This window comes from Lissotriton vulgaris, chromosome 7 (assembly GCF_964263255.1).
Source record: "Lissotriton vulgaris chromosome 7, aLisVul1.2, whole genome shotgun sequence".
Lineage (NCBI taxonomy): Eukaryota > Metazoa > Chordata > Amphibia > Caudata > Salamandridae > Lissotriton > Lissotriton vulgaris.
Genome location: NC_141695.1, coordinates 1,408,956,319 through 1,408,976,571, shown reverse-complemented (window position 1 = coordinate 1,408,976,571; position 20,253 = coordinate 1,408,956,319). Strand labels below are relative to the sequence as shown.

General features: G+C 46.1%; 1 protein-coding gene across 3 annotated transcripts in view; it reads left to right on the top strand.

The window, feature by feature from the left end:
* The window catches only part of LOC147705738 (sulfotransferase 1C1-like), a 293,598-nt gene that overhangs the window by 225,823 nt on the left and 47,522 nt on the right, over positions 1–20,253 (top strand). For all 3 annotated transcript variants that reach the window (XM_086932185.1, XM_086932187.1, XM_086932186.1), the window contains one exon: positions 468–562. In XM_086932185.1, the coding sequence (XP_086788311.1) occupies positions 468–562 (95 nt within the window). The remainder of the gene's footprint in view (positions 1–467; positions 563–20,253) is intronic.

Here is a 20,253-nt window from a genome sequence, read left to right as displayed (position 1 = left end):
CTCTCTGACATCCTAGTGCCATTCCATTTCTGGTGCTTTGCAGCAAATGTAAGATCTTCTTAGAGTTTCTCTATGCTCAAATGGGTGTACTTTCTGATTTTTATATGTTTCCCTTGTATTCCTTGCTTGATTTTGCTCGCGAGAACTTATCACTCATAGTTGTTGAATGTCACTCATAATTACACTAAAATTATGAAAATGTCACACATAAGCAATCTGAACCCTTGGCAGTTTTGTTAAGTGCTTAAATTATCTGAATAAATTAGCTTATTAAAGAGTTGGAAACAGGTCAATGGAATGTCCTATGAAACTTGTGTCACCGGAATTTGATGGTCCGGGTTCTTAATTAGAAACATAGGTGGGCAGTCCTCTGCTTATAAAATGTACCCATTGGACTCCTAAAGTCCTCACTGTTTGCTGTCTGCGATGGAAGGTGCTCTTATATCATCACTCTGCTTTTTATGTAGTGAGCTGGGGCTCCTGGTACCAGCATGTCCGTGGTTACTGGGATAAGAAGAACGCACACAGGATGCTGTACATGTTCTATGAAGACATCAAGGAGGTAAGTGATTCATTCTAATGTGCTTTTTGTTGAGACATATGTACATGGTGGGAAAGCTGGAACATCCTTGAAGCAGCACTACAAGCAATGCGAAAATCCATCTGTTAAAATACACCCAGTACAAAACACAAATATATCCTGAGCTCGGTTCATCAACAGTAAAAGTCCTTAATAAATCAAGGTTGAGATGACCTTCTTATTCTTCTTTTATTTCACAGCACTTCTCCAAACACAACACATGTTTCATCTTTGGTGGTATAAGCCACAGACTTTCTCAGGGCTATTTCTCTAAAGTTATCCGTATCGACCAGTAGAAATTATTACAAGCAGTTAGAGAAGGCTAGACGCCACTTTTACTACTGTGCTGGACGATACTGTTGATAATGGTTCTTTGGTGATTTGTTGTATTTGGAGGACTTTTTTGGAGAAGGCTGTACACCTTGCCATGGAGCACAGAATTTGATCAACCTATCAGTTTTGGAGAACCTTAAATATCTGCTTATAATAATTTCTACTGGTTGATACGGATAACTTTATAGAAATAGCCCTGAGGAAGTCTGTGGCTTATACCACAAAAGACGAAACACGTGTTGGCAGCTAGGATTGTGTTTGGAGAAGTGCTGTGAAATAAAAGAAGAATAAGAAGATCGTCTCAACCTTGATTTATTAAGGACTTTTACTGTTGATAAACCAAGCTCAGGATATATTTGTGTTTTGTTCTGAATGGTTTAGGATTTTTTCTATACTATCTGGTTGATGGTGGATGGCTGTCACCTTATCCTTTGAGCTACTGAGATTTTCACTAACTTTACTGTTTCACAACTCTGCGCAATTACCACCCAGCCCTCTGTTCGTTGTAGTAAAATACACCCAGTAGATCATATGTAATTGAGGACCTTACCTTTATATATATTTTTCATTCACCAGTATGATTTTATTTTTATAATGGCCCTTCAAACACATTGACATGTCAATAGTTATTTAGGATTGTAACATTCAATTGGAGGACATAGAGCTTTATTGTCTCTGTATACCGTCATTATTGTTCAGACATTGTTGGTCACTCTGCAGTAGCCATGGTGGTTATTGCTGTTTACAGCTAAAGTCCCAGGATCTTAAGCCATATTGTGGTTAGTTAACCTTTGTACAACTGAGTATACAAAAGATGTAAGACAAGCAGTGAAGCCATACATTAGGAGGTAGAAGAGGGTTAAGAACTAAGATACCATGTGGCAGGACAGGTGTTATGGATATCTGGGTGCCTTCTACTTAGCACCTCAAAGCAGACAGATACAGTGAACCAAACATCGAGACTTGCAGCAAAGGTCAGACAAATTCGTCCTGGAATCCAGACGGTGGCAGAATTCCAACTACAGTAGGTGGAGGTGGTATCTGTAGACAGAAGGAGAGCTGAATATGGGAATATGGCACGATGATTGAAGTTGACAGCAGGGGTTCTTCTTTGTCTTGATGAAGTAAAACTGTTTGTTGGAACAGGAACAACAGATGTTGTAAAGACGTAGCACATAGGCATATAGTTACAGGTAGAAGCCCTTAATTTGGCGATCCTCTTGCAGTGACAAGCATCCACGCAGGCCAGTACTCCACAGCACTTAACATCAGTGTTTGTGGTAAGCTGGACTTCGAAAGGACCACAGCACTGAGCTGGAAGTTAGGCTTCTGCTGGCGGACTAGCACGCAAACCCAATCCCTTGGTGCAGATTTTTCATGCATAATCAGATAGGCAGGTAAGACTGCCAGAATCTCAGAATAGAAGATATAAAGACAGCAAAAAGTTGTCAGCAATACTAGATGTTAATATCACCATTAACGTATAATTAAAAAGAAGTTGGAGTAACTGGGGGATTTGGCGAAAGCGACATGGGCTGTCCCATTACAATTTAGTAGGCACTCAACTTAGGGCCTGATTCTGAGTGTGTCGAATTGGTACTCCACTGTGAGTGAAATCCCGTCTGCCTTATGACATCTACATTATTTCCTAATGCACTTGTTGTAAGGGAAATGGGATATCCGTCACATTTGTGAAAGAGTACTTGGCTGCCAAATTATAAGCGAAGTCCTTAGTCCTTTAGCTTTGGATGGCTCCTATTGACCAGAGTTCCAAGGAAAAAGCATTGGATCACTTGAGACCCCTTTTGGCACAAAGTATAGCTATTTTGCTTGTCAACATGGAGCTGAAACACTCTTATCTTCCTCGATGATTCGGGACTATAGATACAGTGAAAGTAATGTTTGATCTATAACGTTTTGTATTGTTCAGGGACTACAACTGTTGAGTCCTTGCAAAGTCATGGTTTGTTCAATGCTCCAAATGTGCACACCTTCAGGCATCTTCGGCTCTGAATAACAATGTTACAGATGATTGTAGTAGCCAGGAATTGAATTACGGGAGGGAGAATTGTGGAAGTAAAGAATAATGATTTATCACTTTTGCTGTGTATGGGCTTGGACTTTAGGACACTACAATCACCACAAGACATCAAGGGAAGACGGAGGCAGGACTCCCTCACCTGATTACCACACTTGACGAGTGCAATAAAGTTTGAATGTGGAGGACTGAGAGAGAGTCCGATCCAGTATACACTCTCCCAAATTTATACAAACAGAAATTAAGAATACCATTCCGTATTGGATCCTAGATCAAGTATTCAGTGTCCGGATCTTAAAGATCACTAGAAGCGTTTGCTTAGTGGAGCAAAGGCTATGCTAGGGAGACCAATGCTAGGGAGCTGCTATGCCCAACGGGAGATCTTTTTTCTATCGGCAATCTGTTTATCAAAAGTGCCACTCAAATGCCCACAATGTTGAAGGACATCAGCAGGGCTATCTAGGAAGATTGGAATGGTGTGATTAAAATTAACTATTGAGTACTAATAGTCGTTTTTATACATTAGTGGGGTCTATGTTAAGATTCCGAGACTATAGGGGCAACGATCTTCCTTAATTTTCACTAAATAATGCTTAGATGGTCATTTGTCTATGGATTTCTTTGTCAATGAATAGGTCTGCAGGTATCATGGCTTTATATTCCAAAGAGGATCTGTGGAAATTCCTCAGGACAGAATCTCAATAACAATCTTCTCTTTTTCCTATACTAGTCAGGGAAAAAAGTAAACCCCCACCTCTAGTGAATGAAAAACATTTGTCCATAAGACTTACATTCCATAAGCTCAGGGTCTAGTCGACTCATTTGTATTAGTGACCCTAAATTCCTAATTAGAGGGCCACATAGGGTAAGTGGATGTTGGACTGATCCCTGGTTATTTCCCCAAAGATGTATCCCAGCTGGTGGCCTCCCTGACTTCCACGCCCCAAAGGTAGCTCCACTAAGTCAACGCTTCCAGTGACCTTTAAGTGCGGAATGGCATACTTCATTTTCATTTGCAGTACTATAAAGCACGAGTTCACAGCCAGCTGCAATTGAGGCTCTGTTTGGACTTTGGGACACTACAACTCCCTCAAGGTTTAGAGGAGAGGAGGAAGTGGGGACCCCTCATTTGATTACCACACATGACCAATGCTATAAAGCATCCATCCACAGCCCACTGCAAGATGTGTGTGCAGGCAATGACAAAGCCATCTGCACCTGTCGGAGATCAAAGAAGGCTGGGCCACTCCCTTTGGCTCATTGACAAAATAGTACTGTAAACATTAATTAGCTTCTATACGAACAGAGCAATGATTGCCTCAGAAGGAACTGAAGCTCCCTTTCCATCATGTGGAGATTTGACTGTATGAAAAGACTCTTCTGCTCTAATTTGTCACTGTTAGAAGACCTTTTGCATGGCTCAGTCAGGTAGAAATGGGTAAAAGAAAGGCAGACTTAGTTCTGGCAGGGTATAACAAAAAGAAAGCTTTATAACGACATTCAATTGAGTAGGATAGCAAACCTGTTGGAAGAGATGTAATCTGTATTGCGATTGCGATTTCAAGGCTTTATTCGAGGAATATACTCATAAAAGCACAAACATACATTTAAAATACATAATAATAAAATTTTCCTTGTTTATAAAGACTATTTAAAACCTTTGTACATACATGAGCAATAAAATAAATTATTTAGTATGCATTTGCACATTTGCACAAATATCCCTTGATACCCTAATTATGTTACATTGGAAGAGATTGTCCTCCGTCTAATAGACCAAGCCCACCCCAGATACTTTGGTGTTCCTAAAACGATAGGCAAATCAGTGGTGGTACAAATGATTCGTAGTGCCTCAACACCCCTGGATGTCCCTGGGTTTCTGCAGACAGGAGTTAGCCAAACTCTTCTAGGGGTGGCATAAGCTTTGCACACTAATAAAAAGTGACCTGTGCTTTCCTTAATTACACCACAAACCGGGCAGGACGAGGTAGTTACACTCCTCCACCTACCCGTCAATGATCTCAGAGGGAGGGAACCTGATCTCAACTGGAAGAAAAGCTTCCTATCCTCTGGGTTTGTAATACTGTCCCAATATAGTTCCAGTATAGGACACAGTTTGATTTCTAGGAAGCGCCCCGCCATTGTATCTGACCTCGTTATACTCCAAAGTTTACCATCTATCCAATCCCAATATACACTTTTGATTGTATTTTTACTTGGTAAGGGTTCTCCAGATGGATTGTCCCATAGTTTAGAGAGTCCGAGGTCCCCTAAAGCCGCTCTAAGATTTTTTAACCACACTATTTTGTGGAAGATGTCAACTTTGATTATGGCAAGGAACCCCTCTGCGTAGTGCCTTATCTCTGGGGTAGTCCAGAGGCGTCTCCAGTAAAGGATCGGGCGCAATCGCTCTCGGTCACTAACTGATCTTCTCCCTAGATCAAGACCAAGCAGGATCAGTGGTGTACTCTGGGGGAGACCTGTGATTCCCCTTAGGAACCTATTCTCCGATATCTGTAGAGGGAGAAGCCTATCAAAGCCCCATAACTCTGCCCCATATAGAGCAGAACCAATGGCCTTAGCGTCATATACTGCTAGGACTGGTTTTATGGGCTTTGATTTTGACTTTTTGTGTTCCACCCAGAGTACCCCCGAAATCTGTTGGTGCCTCAATACCGCCATTTCAACATGCTGGGACCATTTTAGATTATTTGCTATCTGTACCCCTAGATATGTAAATACAGAAACAGCCTCTAACTCACAGTTATTCAAAAGTTTTTTGGGCCGGGGTCTACGCTTAGATGAGAAGGCAATCAGCTTGGTCTTACCCACGTTAACTTCCAGGCCATGTTCCCCACAGAAGAGATCAAAGATGTTTAGGGCTCGCTGCAAGCCTGCCGGTGTTTTAGATAAAACCAACGTATCATCGGCGAACATCAGGATCGGAACCCTGACGCCCGCCAACGAAGGTGCGTCGACACTGGCATCCAGCATCCTAGCCACAATTCCGTTAATAAAAAGGGAAAAAAGCAGGGGGGCCATAGCACACCCCTGCCGTACTCCGCGTCCAATTGGGAAATCGGCAGATGATTCGCCATTCGTGCCCCACTGGACTTTGGCGAAGTTGCATTCATGTAGCCTCATTATCAGGGTGAGCAACTCAGCTGGAAGGCCTATATCACTCAGGACTGCCCAGAGCTTTCTCCTTGGGACCAGGTCGAATGCAGCCCGCAAGTCAACAAAAGCGACATACAGGCTGCCCTCACCAAGCACCACCGTCCCTCACTGCAGCAGAGCAAAACGAAACACCTGATCGACGGTGCTTGTTGCCCGCCGGAATCCAGCCTGATATGGGGACAGGGCATTTTCCTCATCTACCCAGTCCATTAGCCTGTTTACCACCATTCTCCCCACCACTTTTTGGATAGTGGCAATCAAGCTTATCGGCCTATAATTGGCCGGAAGGGACCGATCTCCTTTTTTATATATGGGTATAATAGTTGCTCCCTTCCATAATTCCGGGACTACTGTTCCCTTTGCAATTGCATTTCCTAGGAGAAATATATACCTAGCCCACCTCGCCTTGTCATTTATAAAAACATCAGAGGGTATCCCGTCTAAACCCGGGGCCCTTCCCCCTTTGGCAGCGCCTATTGCAGCTTCAGTTTCTTTGATGGAAAATAAATTCCCTGTAGGGAATACATCTGAAACTACCTTCACGTCATTAAACTCTGTTGACTCAGCGGTTCAAAATAATCCACCCAGGCACCCTCTGCGACATTGTTATCAGGTTTGTTTGGAAGTCCTCCTCTACCCCACTTGACAATATTCCAGAACAACTTGGAATCCTTCGCCCCATGCGGCCTCCTTTAGCTCAGCCCAGTGGTTTTCATCCCATGTTTTTTTTGCCAGTAATACACAAGCCTTACAGTGCTTCCTGGCCTCACCAATCGCTACCTTATCCCTATTCCTAATTGCACATCCCAAGCTTAGCCTGGCTTCCCTGCACTGGTGGTTATACCAACTAGCTGGTTTAGGTGGTTTTTTCCTGTTTGTATTACTGGACCTCAAAAAATGCGGTTTTAGAGTGGAAAAGAGCTTGTTATGTATGTCCGTTATTTCCCTTGAACCTGGGGTTACAGGATTTGCAGCCTCCATAGCAGCAATTGCAGTATCCACTTCAGAACTTATAAAGTTCATAGCCTCTGCATTCGCTAGTACCCTCGGCCAGTTACGTCTGCGCATGTCATTGGCCATAGTAGGCATTAGGCCATTACTTAATTGGGGGTTCCCTGATGTGGCCATCCACCAATCATGAGACACACAGAGGGGATAATGGTCACTTTCTAGTCTACCCTCAATTTTCATGTCACATACCAACTGCCACAAGTTAAGGCTGCAAAGGACATAATCTATCCGACTTTGACCATGACCATTGTCGAATGTACAAACACCTTCCCTGTCGCCCTTCGTCCTCCCATTTAGGGCTCTCAAACCATGTTCCAAGCAGATGGCATTCAGTTGTAATATATCTTTCGTCCATCGCTTGACAGGAACCAGATGTAAAGTCGGAACACCCCACTGTGTATCTTCTTCATGCCCTAGGGGATCGTCCGAACTATCCAATGGTTCAAAGGTCCTATTTAGGTCACCAGCTACTACAACTTTGTTACCCAAAGACTGAGATTCCAGGGAAGTGGACAGTGCCTCTAAAATGGGAGAGCTCCCAATGGTACTACCCCTGGCATAAATGTTATACAAATCTATCCCTCCACGCTTTTCTGAGGTTATTCTTAACATTTGGATGTCTTTACAACCCAGATCCACCACTTTGATTGTCAACTGAAGGCATTGCCTAACCCAAATAGTCAGGCGTCCCATCGGCCGGCCCCTAGAACCTCTAATGGCTGGAATTGAAAAATTTAAATAACCAGGAAGAAATATCGGGTCGCAAGCCCACGTCTCCTGGAATAAACAGAGATCGAAACCATTAATGAAATCAATCCAATTTTGGGACGTCAGCTTACTGTTCAGCCCCGCGATGTTCCATGAGAGGAGCTTCCCGGGGCTGTCCATAGATAACTCTCCTGTACAGGACACCCTAGTTCCATTTCGCCCATCCCCCCTCCCTCGGGTGGTATACTCCATGCTATGATCAACCTCCTGGGTGTCCACGGTACTTAATATAATTGATACCTCTCTTTCGGAGTCCCCGGAAGTAGGAATACACTCCCCACAAGTTTAATCCAAAATCATAGTCTCCCCACAAGTTCTCATTTCATTTGATACCACATTTTTGGACAAAACAGTTAACACAGGTTTCCCACATATCTCCCTACGGGACATACTTTCCCTGTTGTTCTGGCAGTAATCGGAACTTGGTCAATAGCTCCACCCTAGATCATTCATTACTTCAAACTGATTATACATTAATCCGTTATGGAAGTTGCCCCGTTGAGAGGGTACAGTAAAAGGTGCAAACCCTTGGGAGGGGAAATTATTAAAACAACCTGGTTCACTGATCATTCCAAATTGTATACCTGTTGGTCTTGGGTAAAAAAATGTAAGATCAACAACACCAATTCCACCACTACTTGGGCCCCAATTTTGCTTCGTAATCAAACGTGCCACACTAGGATCTTGAAAGTTAACAACTATACACTCCCCCCCTCCAGGTTCTTAGGAGTGCAACCTATCCAATCTGTTCTTCTCACTCCAATAATCAGCCCGTCCACTTCCCCGGGCAATGGTCTATTTGCCTTCAACCAGTGCATTACCTTGTTCTTTAGCATCTGGAAGGATTCTCTTTGCCCGGCCAACAGAGGTGGTACATTAGTGAGGACAACCACATAGGGGTAAGAGTCCGGGGTGAGATTCATGGGAGGTATCCTACGCGGAGCTCTCACCGGGAGGTTAATAGGCCGGCTTATATCAGGAGCAGCAGGACATGTTGTTGAGATGCTTGGTAGTGGCTGGGAACAACTCAATGCAGTGTTTTTGATTTTGGAACTGTCTCTGTTACCCCTAACTGGGACACCAGAGCGGGGTTTTAAGCTACTTGGTAAAGGCTGCGAACCATTAAAGACAGGATTACCATTTTTAGAACTCTCCTTGTTACCCATAGCCATGGTATCAAGCAGCTTGGTTTGGTTGCTAGTATTACTACTTGGGCGGTCCAACAAAACTGAGTTAGTCTTAGGGGTTTGGCCCTTCGACTGAGGCTTGCTAGCAGTGCTAACTATAGGCGGAGAAGGCACTACAATGGACACACCATTGGCCTGGACATTTGGTTTCAAAGAGTTGGTACTTCCCCCAGTCCTGGGATGAGACTTGATTAGGGCTTTGGTAGAAAAGAAGTTATCTAGGGTTGCCTGATCAAAATGATCTAATCGATCAGCTAGTTTTTTAACTCGTTCCTCGATAGGGTTCAGGAGAGACCTCATCAACCTTTCCAACTCGAGAAGCAGAACTGGAGCGGAAGATAATGTCTCAGCCAATCCCATCGCCGAAGGGACATTCGTATTAGATGCAGGACTAACCGAAACAACTCCATCCTTAGTAGGGTCTTCCCCACCAGGGGCAGCCCCAACAGGCTTACTAGAAGGGCGCAGGGCTACTCCAACCTTCCTTATTTTTTTCGGGTGTTTGGAAAGAGTACACTTCTTCGGGGCAGCACTTCTTTTCCCTTTAATACTTGGTTTAGTTTTATCAATGTGAGCCGACACACTTAACTGGGCGGTAGTCACCTGCCCTAGAAATAAACCAGTTGTTGTTAAGGGCGAGGTGGGGGACGAAATGGGCATACTCGCTTGGGCAGTAATCACCTGCACTGTAGGTGAACTGGTTGTTAATGTGTGCGAGGTGGGCGAGAAAATAGGCTCAATGGGGCCCACAGACGAGCCAGCCAACAGCTCTGGTGAAGGGGGAAAGGCATAAGGCGTTTCCAATACAACTGGCAGGGTTAAAGATGACAAGGGAGGAACCAATGCTAATGCAGGGAAACCTTGGGGTGGCCTTTTCTCTAAGGGAATTTTAAGGAGTGCAATGGATAACCTACGCTCGGCGCGCCTCTCGGCCAAAGCTATTTCTTTGTCAATATCTTGGGTTTCCCGACTGAAATATTTGTCTAAAGGGCCCAGGATAACTGGCCCGCCTCGGCCTGAGTGGGGATCAGAGCAGTTGGGTTTGAGTTCAAAGACATACTTCACAGTCAAGAAACTATAGGATTAACAATAATATATATGCAAACACCAGTTATTTCCTGATAACCGACTATATCATGTAAAATAAAGGCACAATGTTAGAGGGTAGGCCCAGCACTGCCTCCTTCGGCCCCTGACGGCCACAGACGGTCCCGCCCTTGTCCCGGGCTTCTCCCGGAATGCTCCCGCGCAGCAGAAGTAGACACCACTATTATAGGTTAGGTGTGACGCACAGGGGACGGGGCTAACAGGGAGAGCGGGCCAGGTGATCTAAATTGGCCAGGCAGGGACTCCTGGGAGATGTAGTCCCTGCAGAACGCTCGCATCCCTGAGCAGATGCCCCAACACTCCTCTGTCAGCACAGCAGCTCCACAGATTTCCCGGCGGCTTCCCCTGCGAAGCGGGACCCGCAAAGCGGCTCCGGCGAGCAGTGGTGTAGAAGCAGGTCAGCAGCCCAGAACCAGGAGTCCAAGAGCAAAGGTCCCAGTAGCACGAAGTCCAATCCAGCAAAGGGTCCCACAGGTGAGAGGCAGGGAGTCTCATTTACACGATCTGTGCACAGGGGGCGGGGCTAACAGGGAGAGCGGGCCAGGTGATCTAAATTGGCCAGGCAGGGACTCCTGGGAGATGTAGTCCCTGCAGAACGCTCGCAGCCCTGAGCAGATGCCCCAACACTCTTCTGTCAGCACAGCAGCTCCACAGATTCCCCGGCGGCTTCCCCTGTAAAGCGGGACCCGCAAAGCGGGTCCGGCGAGCAGTGGTGTAGAAGCAGGTCAGCAGCCCAGAACCAGGAGTCCAAGAGCAAAGGTCCTAGTAGCACGAAGTCCAATCCAGCAAAGGGTCCCACAGGTGAGAGGCAGGGAGTCTCTTTTACACGATCTGTGCACAGGGGGAGGGGCTAACAGGGAGAGCGGGCCAGGTGATCTAAATTGGCAAGGCAGGGACTCCTGGGAGATGTAGTCCCTGCAGAACGCTCGCAGCCCTGAGCAGATGCCCCAACACTCTTCTGTCAGCACAGCAGTTCCACAGATTCCCCGGCGGCTTCCCCTGCGAAGCGGGACCCGCGTAGCGGGTCCGGCGAGCAGTGGTGTAGAAGCAGGTCAGCAGCCCAGAACCAGGAGTCCAAGAGCAAAGGTCCCAGTAGCACGAAGTCCAATCCAGCAAAGTATTGGATCCTGTTGCCATAAAATGAATGTACCAGAGTAATAAGTTATTAGGACTCAGTTGGTGGATAATTTTTGGTGTGCAGGAGGTGATAGTAATTTACTTGTAGCCCATAATTTTTCCATTACTAAATGGGGGAGTGTGTAGAGGCACACTTGATAAGGGGGAGCACAACCAACACAAAACACATTTCACTACCCTTTATAGTAAGGTTAAATTGTTTCAAACATCAACATCATAGTAAACATCTTGTACCAGGACCAATAGGGGGAAAGTTCACAACTAAAAAGGGCCATATAACTCTCTCAAAAGTGTCAAATGTCAATTGTCATATTTGGTATTGTATTTTAAATGATGCAGAAAGCCAACATGCCATCAATAACAAATTGTCAAACAGACAAATATTTCCAACTGCTACCCATATGCCCCTAAAATTGATTTGAGGATGGTAAACTACAACTACTATAGGAAAGGTTAGAGTAATTGGAATTGAGAAATTTGGAAATCCATAGGATAGGAGAGGTGACTGATGTTGAGCAATCAAGGTTAAATAGACACAGAGATAAACTTTTTCCATCTAATGGGGTATTTATGGATGATCCTACAAGATGGAAATTACAGGCTTAGACAAGAGCAGACATGTGGCTGGTCTCCGGTGACAAATTGTGATAAGACCAGGGGAAACAATAGTATGTCTTTAAATCTCGGGTACATGATGACCATCAGAATTAATCAAGCTTTTCTCTGGGGTGAGGGGTGGCTTAGCCAGCTGCAAGATATCCGCGCTCTAAGTGGGCTCCTCTAGCCAAGCTGATAATCCGCCAGAAATCCTGCAGAAATTCCTATCGCTGCTACTCAGCACAGCGCCATCTGGATGTATGACGTTACAATGCATACTTTTAAAACGCATACCTTCACAACGCATTTTTTACAACGCATATTTTACAACGCAACATCCATTACAACGCATTCCATTACAATGCATGCCATTACCACAAATTTTTTAAAACTACCTTTACAACGCATTCCATTACATCGCATACTACCTTTACAACGCATACCATTACAACGCATAACATTATATTGCATGTAAGGTAAGTATTGGATAGTGTAGGGGTAAAAATTACTATTCTAATTACAGGGGGTGCAACAGTAGGGTAAGTGTTGGAAAGATTAGGGTAAAATTTACCATTCTAACTCCAGAAGGGTGCAATAGTAGGGTAAGTGTTGGATAGTGTAGGGGTAAAAATTACTATTCTAACTCCAGAGGTTGCAACAGTAGGGTAAGTATTGGGTAGTGTAAGGGTACTATGTGTTGTAATGCTATGCGTTGTAATGGTATGGGTTGTAATGACTGCATTGTAATGACATGCGTTTTAGTGGTATGCGTTGTAGTGTCATGCGTTGTAATGGTTGAGTTGTAATGGCATGCGTTGTAATGGATGTTGCGTTGTAAAAGTTTCGTTGTAATGGTAGTGCGTTGTAAAAGTTGCGTTGTAAAGGTTGTTTTCCACGCCATCTCGACCATCTCTCGCCCTCCTCCAGCACCGCTGTGCCGAGATCTACTGCTGGGTCTGGGCCTCGGCTCTGGCCTTCCTGGTGCCTCTCTTCAGTGGCCCCCGTGACTGGACCATTGATTTGGGCCCTGCCTCTACCCACCTACCATTGGAGCCGTTGAGTGTTGCCGCTGTGGGGGCATCTTGTGGCGGGGCTGGAAGCGTGTGTGCCGTACCGTCAGGCCCTGGTCTTCTCACAGTGTGGGCACCATCTTACAGCTCCTGGTGCCCGCTGTGACGGCTTACCCCCACCGGGCCTCGCGACGCGGGCGGTTCGCTCCCTGCAACTCCTTGCTACTCGCTGCTCTCCTCCGGCGCGACCTCTTGGCTGCCTGCATTGCCTCGCCGCTGAGACTAGGGACTTTTCAGTTGCCCTTCAATTTCGGCCTATCGGCCTCCCACCTGGCTGACAGCTTTCACGGCCATCAACCCATCTATCGATAAGATAGTTAGGGATTTTGATCCATCAACAGTGGTGGAAAAACCTGATCCTCAGTTGTCCAATGCTGAGCAGTGTTCCCTGCCATCACCAGACTCTAAGCCCAGCAACCCTACCATTTTAAAACACGGCCAGCATACTCTGGATTGCTTTCGCATTCTGGACGAGGAAACATTTGATACCTTAGCCAGGGGTATCACCTCTGGGTCCCCCATGGACTCCCTTCCCCATAGTATTTAGAAGGAATATGGGGCCAAGCTCTTTCCCTATTTATGACAGATCTGTGGTCTAGCTTTGAGTACGGGGGAGGTCCCTAAAAACTGAAAGGAAGCAGTTGTGACCCCTCTTTTTTAAAAAAACACGCTTGACCCCGGGTGTGTGGCCAACTATCGGCCAATTTCTTTATTGCCATATCCTGTTAAAATTCTGGAAGGCATCGTCAGTAAGTCTCTATCCCAGTATCTTGAGGAGTATTCGCTCCTTGACGAGATGCAATTTGGCTTTCGGCCCAAGCACGGTAGTGAAACAGCACTTGTTACTGTGCTTGATGATATGAGGATGCGGACGGACAGTGGCCAGTCAGTGATCTTGATACTGTTGGACATGTCAGCGGCTTTTGACACTGTAAACCACGGTATACTGTTGGAGAGACTTAAAGACCAGGGTGTGACTGGTCGCTCCCTTGACTGGCTTTGCTCTTATCTAGCAGACAGAACACAGACAGTGTGCCTTCAGCCGTTCTCCGCTAACAAGTCTTCCTTACGACAGGGGGCCCCACAGGGCTCAGGGATTAGTCCTGTGCTCTTTAATATCTATTTGCAGCCTCTTATTCCGCTTATTAGATCTTTTGGAGTGGAGGTGGTAAACTATGTGGATGACACCCAGCTCGTGTTTTCCTTGGAAGGGAATGATTCCATTTCCCTGGAAAGATTTCACGAGTGTATGACTAGCACCACAAAGTGGCTTAAGAAGAACTGGTTACAATTTAACAGCTCTAAAACGGAAGTTGTCCTGTGTTCTTCCAGAAGATCTGATCAGCCTGTTTTACCCATCTTTCAGTTGTCCCCTACTGGCGTACCTATTACCCCTTCTAGCACAGTTCGCAATCTGGGGGTGATGGTGGATCAGGACCTCCAACTGAATTCTCAGGTTAACAAAATGGTTGGCACTTGCTTCTCGCTAATCCGAGTACTGAGAAAGATCCTCCCTTTTTTGCCTAACTCTGCTAGAACGCAGGTTATGAGATGCGTAATTCTCAGCAGACTTGATTACTGCAACTCTCTATATCTGGGTGCGCCTAACACCCTTATCGAGAAGCTGTACAGAATACAAGCCATTGGAGCGAAACGCGCTTTAAATAGCCAGCGAGGGACCTCAACCACATTAGCCTTGCGAGATTTGCATTGGCTGCCGATCCACGAGCGAATTCAATTCAAAGCTCTATGCACTGTCTTTAGGGCAGCTCATGGAATGGGCCCTAAGAACCTGCAAAGAAAATTCAGCTGGTATTCTCCAAATAGAAACCTTCGTTCTTCTTCTGCATTTCTGATGAATTTTGTCAGGTTCAGCCGGTCCAGAACAGGTGGCAGATCCTTCTCTGCCGTTGCTTTTCGGCTATGGAGCACTCGCCCTTTGGATCTACGTCAGGTCCAAAGTCTTTTGGATTTCAGGAAAAAGTTGAAAACGTTTTTATTCTCTAGGCTGGAGAATTTTTCCTTCTGATATCCTCTCTTTTTCTCCCTTCCTGTATCACACCTCGGCTGCCTCTATTAACTTCTGGTGGGGACTCTTTTTTAAGCGCCAGGATACCCGTCGGGTGATAGAGCACTATATAAGCACCTCATTACATTACATTACACCCCGCCCTGGGCCCTTCACCTACCGCCACACATTCTCTACCTGTCAGTGGCTGCAGCCTTGCCTGTCACGCATTTTTCCGTGTGGCGTCTGAGCCATTACGACGGATTCAGAGTCCAGTGAGGCCTAGTTAAAATGGTGTTACATACGACACGATTGGGGTTAGGGGTGATTTGAGTTCAAGGGAGCAAAAGAGCAAACAGCTGGACACATTTCGGGCTGTAATCTTAGGATATTGTGATTTATCCTGTGGCCACGGAGGCCTGGGTATGGTGGTGATAAAGCTTTGATGTGCATTGGGCACCAGAGTAAACAGCTGGACCCAGGTTGGGGGCAGGCAATACATGCCAGTGAGATGGAGCTGGAGGCCATGGCGGCCTGGTTACTAATGGTGATACATAAAAGACAAGTGTCTTAGTATGGCACTGTGACATGCCCGATGAGCTCAGATTTGACCTTTGGGGTACCATTGGCAACGTAAAAGATGATAAGTGTCCCAGAACGAACATAGCCCAGGCTTGAGGAGCTTGGAGTAGACCTTTGTGGTAGCATTGGTAACCTTAAAGATACTTGGCCCAGAACGGCCATAGCACAGGCTTGAGGAGCTTGGAGTTGACCTTTGGTGTGCATTGGGCACCAGAGCAGACAGCTGGACCCAGGTAGGGGGCTGTCAAAACAGGCCGGTGAGATGGAGCCTGAGGCCATGGTGGTCTGGTTACTAATGGTGATAAGAGCGAACAGGTTTAGTTCCATTGGTAACATAAAAGACAAGTGACCCAGTACGGCACTGGCACATGACCCACAGAGTTGACCTTCGTGGTAGCATTGGCAACTTAAAAGATACAGGGCCCAGAACGGCCACAGCACAGGCTTGAGGAGCTTGGAGTGGACCTTTGTGGTAGCATTGGCAGCTTTATAGTTACATGACCCGGAATGGCTTTAGCACTGGTTCCAAGGGCTGCCAGAGGTTGCTGGGCAGGCTCGAGGAGCTCAGAGTGGACCCTTGGGGTATCACTAGCAACACTACAGACAGGTGGCTCAGAATGGCAATACCACATGCTGGAGGAGTTTGTGTTTATGATTTAGGGTACCCCTGGCAACATATAACTCAAGTAGCCCAGAACTGCACTGGCATTCAGGAGCAGAGCACCTGGTATAGTGGTAGATAACAGGGGCTATGTGTACCTTTTAATCAACAATGATACTGCGGCCATGAAGGCAAGGCTGGTTGATTGTGATTGGAGCTGACAAGTCTCTTACGCGGTGCCAGAGGAGGTCTGACAGTTATGGGAGGCATGGGTGAACCTGGAGAATAGTTCACAGCATGGAAGATGGCCTGAGCAGCACGGCACAGTCATTCTTGGGGTATGACATTGAGATCTGAGACAATAGAGGTCCCGAGTACGGGAAGGGATTAGAGAGGATAAGCCCAGCTCCACTGTCTGCCAGAGGAGGCTGAACAGTGCAGGGAGCTCAGGGGCACATTCAGAGTACTTTTGGAAACAAGGAAAGCAGCTGGACCCAGTACAGTGTTGCCACACATGGGCATTGTAATTGATACCGTGACCAAAGGGAGCATACTTAGCAAGGGGATGGTTCTACAGAGCCCAATTCCATGGGCTGCCAGAAGGGGCTGGACAGTGTTTTGGACAGCTAGGCCTGGCCCAGTGGCCCGTTACCAAAAGGGCGGACAGTGGGCCCATGTACCGTGCCAAATTGCTTGCTGGGCTGTATGCACAGGTCAAAATTCGAGGGCATATTATCAGCGAGTAAGGTGACGGGGGAGGGCTAGGACATTGTTGAGGTTTTTTCCTGGCTCACAGTTGGGTGAGTTCTGGTAAGGTGTACACGGTTCCCAGGCTTGCGGTGCTGTCCTGCTTAGCAGGGAGCAAGGAAGACGAAAAGACCAGAGTGAGGATTGAAGTGGGGCATGGGGGTTTGGCATCCGTTGGAACAGGGATAATCACTAGTACGTAGGACAGCGGAAAGGTCCACAGCTGAGGGTAGTTTTTAGGCAGGGGTACTCCCCGTTGGCAGACAAGTGGGGTACAGGTTTTAGGGGGTTGGGGGGGGAGGTCTCTAGGAGTGGGATCCCACCCCTTTAATGACGACAGTGACTGGGGCATGGGTACTGAGGTTATTCAATAAGTTACGCGTATGTGGCTCTGGAGACCAATATACCTGTGGTTCTTGTCCCGCCCATCTGGGAGGTTTTGGGGGGATATTGTTAGGATATGAATTGGTATGGTAAAGAGGGTTTAGTTTAGGGGAATGCCGCCCTAGGACAGCATGCATTCAAATTTTATGAGGGTACAACAGATTGGAGAGGTCTTTTCAGGGCTGTAGGGCGTAGGTATCTATGTTTATGTTGCCCGGGGACTTGTGGCACTTCCCTGTGAGAAAGGTGGCACAGGGCAGAGGCCTGTTATGGCACAATGGGGCAAAGGGGCAACTTTTGCACTGTTTTCTGAATAGCTGGGTAGCTGCAGCCACACAAAGTCTTGGGAGGCTTGCCATGGGGTCAGTGCATGGCGGGCATGAGGTTTTTGGGAAGTAGGACATGTAATGCGGTTAGCAGTGTGTACAAGTGGGGGAAGAAGGGTGCTCAGATATTTAGTTTCGGAAATGTTAATGTTGTTTTTCAGGTTCGGCTTTAGAGGAAGGTCTCCGGTGTATCGGTGTCAATACTGGAGGATTATTTGTTCATATGGGAAAACCGACAAGGGAAAGAGGCAAACTCTGGGTCTCTGGGTATCCGCTCTGTACAGTAGCATATGTGGTCGTATAGGAGAAGGGGACCTGGGGGGGTGAGGGGTAGCTGCTACCCTCTTAAGGTAGGCTGATTGGTGGGGAGGGGGTTGCGGTTGGAGTTTCGACTTTGGTCAGATGGTGCTAGGTGGGTTGAGTTCTAGCAACGCTCGGTGTGGCATGGGGGCCGTACCCATGGAGGCAATAGGAAGGCATGGAAACGGTCTATGGTGTCAGGACGTCTTTTCACGAAGTTCATGCAGCTGGCTTTGTCTTATGACTTGGAGGTGTTTGTGGAGAATTCTCTGGGGTTTCCTTTTTCTCATGGGTTTGTTTTGTCAGGGGCGGTTTTCCCTTGTGGAGGCTCTGTCGGGGCCTAGGTTTGGGGGACCGAAAAAGGGGAAGTGCCCCCCCTTTTTCTGGGTGGCAGTTGGCTGTCAAGTTGGCATGTTGTAGCCAAGTTTATTCGTTATTGACAGAGGAAATCCAGGCTGAAAGGGAACGGGTAGACAAGTTCACAAGGTAGGATCTTTAAGGTGCTTTAGGAAGTTAGGTTAGTGACAGGTTTATAGTCGTAAAGGTTAAGTTTGAAAGGTCAAAGCTGAAAGGGTAAAGTTCAAAGGCCAAAGTTCAAAGGCAAAGGTTTAAAGGTCACAGTAGGGGTGAAAGGGTAAAGTTCAAAGTTCAAAAGCTAAAAGGTCACAGTAGGGGGTACTGAATTGCAAGTTTTAAATGTTGTGTGGGGAACCTCAGGGGTGGGGGTAGCGTAACTTAGGTGACAGCTTGTATACTGAGGTTGTAGTTTTGTAAGGCATCAGGCCAAGCGCCTTTTAATTGTGATGTGCACCTGTTTCAATAAAAGCGTCCTTTTACACACTATTTCGGTGTCAGTAGTCTGTGCTGCTCCCCCTATTCCTTAAAGAAAATACTGAATTGTAACCTACGGCGTTCTGTTCAGCACGTCTGCCGTGAAACACAAACCTTAGTTGGAGCCCCTTAACAAACACAAAGTATTTCAAGAGGCCCATAATCGATGCACACCTGTGCCCCAGCTCAATCTGAATTTTTTCTGATGGAGTCCTGCCTCTGCCCACCTGTTGTGAAACCTTAGACACAGTCAGAACCCATAAGCTAATCCAAGTTCCAAGCAATAATACTGCAGGTGAAAAGAAACCATTAAAAACAACAGATTACACCGTGTATCTGCCCTGATGAAAATCCCTTAAGCAAACTGTTGATTGGAAACGCTCAGCATTTCCGTTAAATCCCCGTGGGTGTATTAATTAACTCTAGTCTCTGGAGAGGGTCCAGCAAACATATTTATCCCCACAGAAACCTGGGGGCATATCAGCAAGTGCCGGAGTTAAAATTATCGTCGCTTTAGCATCCGTTTTCGGACAAAAAGCGACGATAATTTTAACGCCCTATTAGTAAGGACACGCTAACGAGTGAATCCATGCTTCTTTGCCCTTTCTCTTAACTCCCAGCTTTGCATCTCTAATGAGATGCAAAGTGGGTGTTCCTCCAAGGATAACGGGAGAAATGTCGCTAAGCCTCACGCAAAGAAGCATAGCGATAAGAAAAGTAGCAATAACCTTTGTTATCGCTACTTTCCTTACGCATGCTTTGAAACTGACCTAGCCATGATATCCTATGGAAGGTGAATATCATGGCTAAGTATGTGTAGCCCTATCAGCAAGCTATCGCCAAAAGTTGTGCGATTATCACTGGATTTACAGCGATAATCGCACAGTTGGCAGCTTGCGCTCTGAAGTTTATCACTTTGGAGATAAGCGTTCCTGATAGCACGCGATCTCCTCGATAAAATTCAGAGGTGGCAGGCGATGATTATCCTAGTGCTAAGTGTGCTTAGCGATAATCAATGCTGGCCCTTGCTGATATGCCCCCTAGTTTCCCACCCGTGGATGCTTTGTCCCTTTAGAAACAAAGCCAAGCAAAGAGCGAGTTAGAGGGAGCTCAACAAATTTAATATGTACTGGTGTATTTATTTTTAATGTGTTGTATTTATGTTCCACAATTTTCATGTGTATTTTACATTAATGTGTATAGTTTTCATGTCTCAGTTATATTATTTATAATGAGCTGTATATCTTTGAATACCTTATTGAAAATTCATATGAGTGCAAAAAATACATGTGAATCTTTTGCTAAATGTTAAGCATAGTACAATGGTGAATAGCATTGTTTCATGGTCTTACACACACAGAGCACAGGGGTTTGGGGCTATAAACAATTGCACTTATCCACTAGTGCCACGCTTTATCTAAAGATTTGGTGCAAGGGACTAGAGATCCAAAACCCCTCGATCTCCTAAG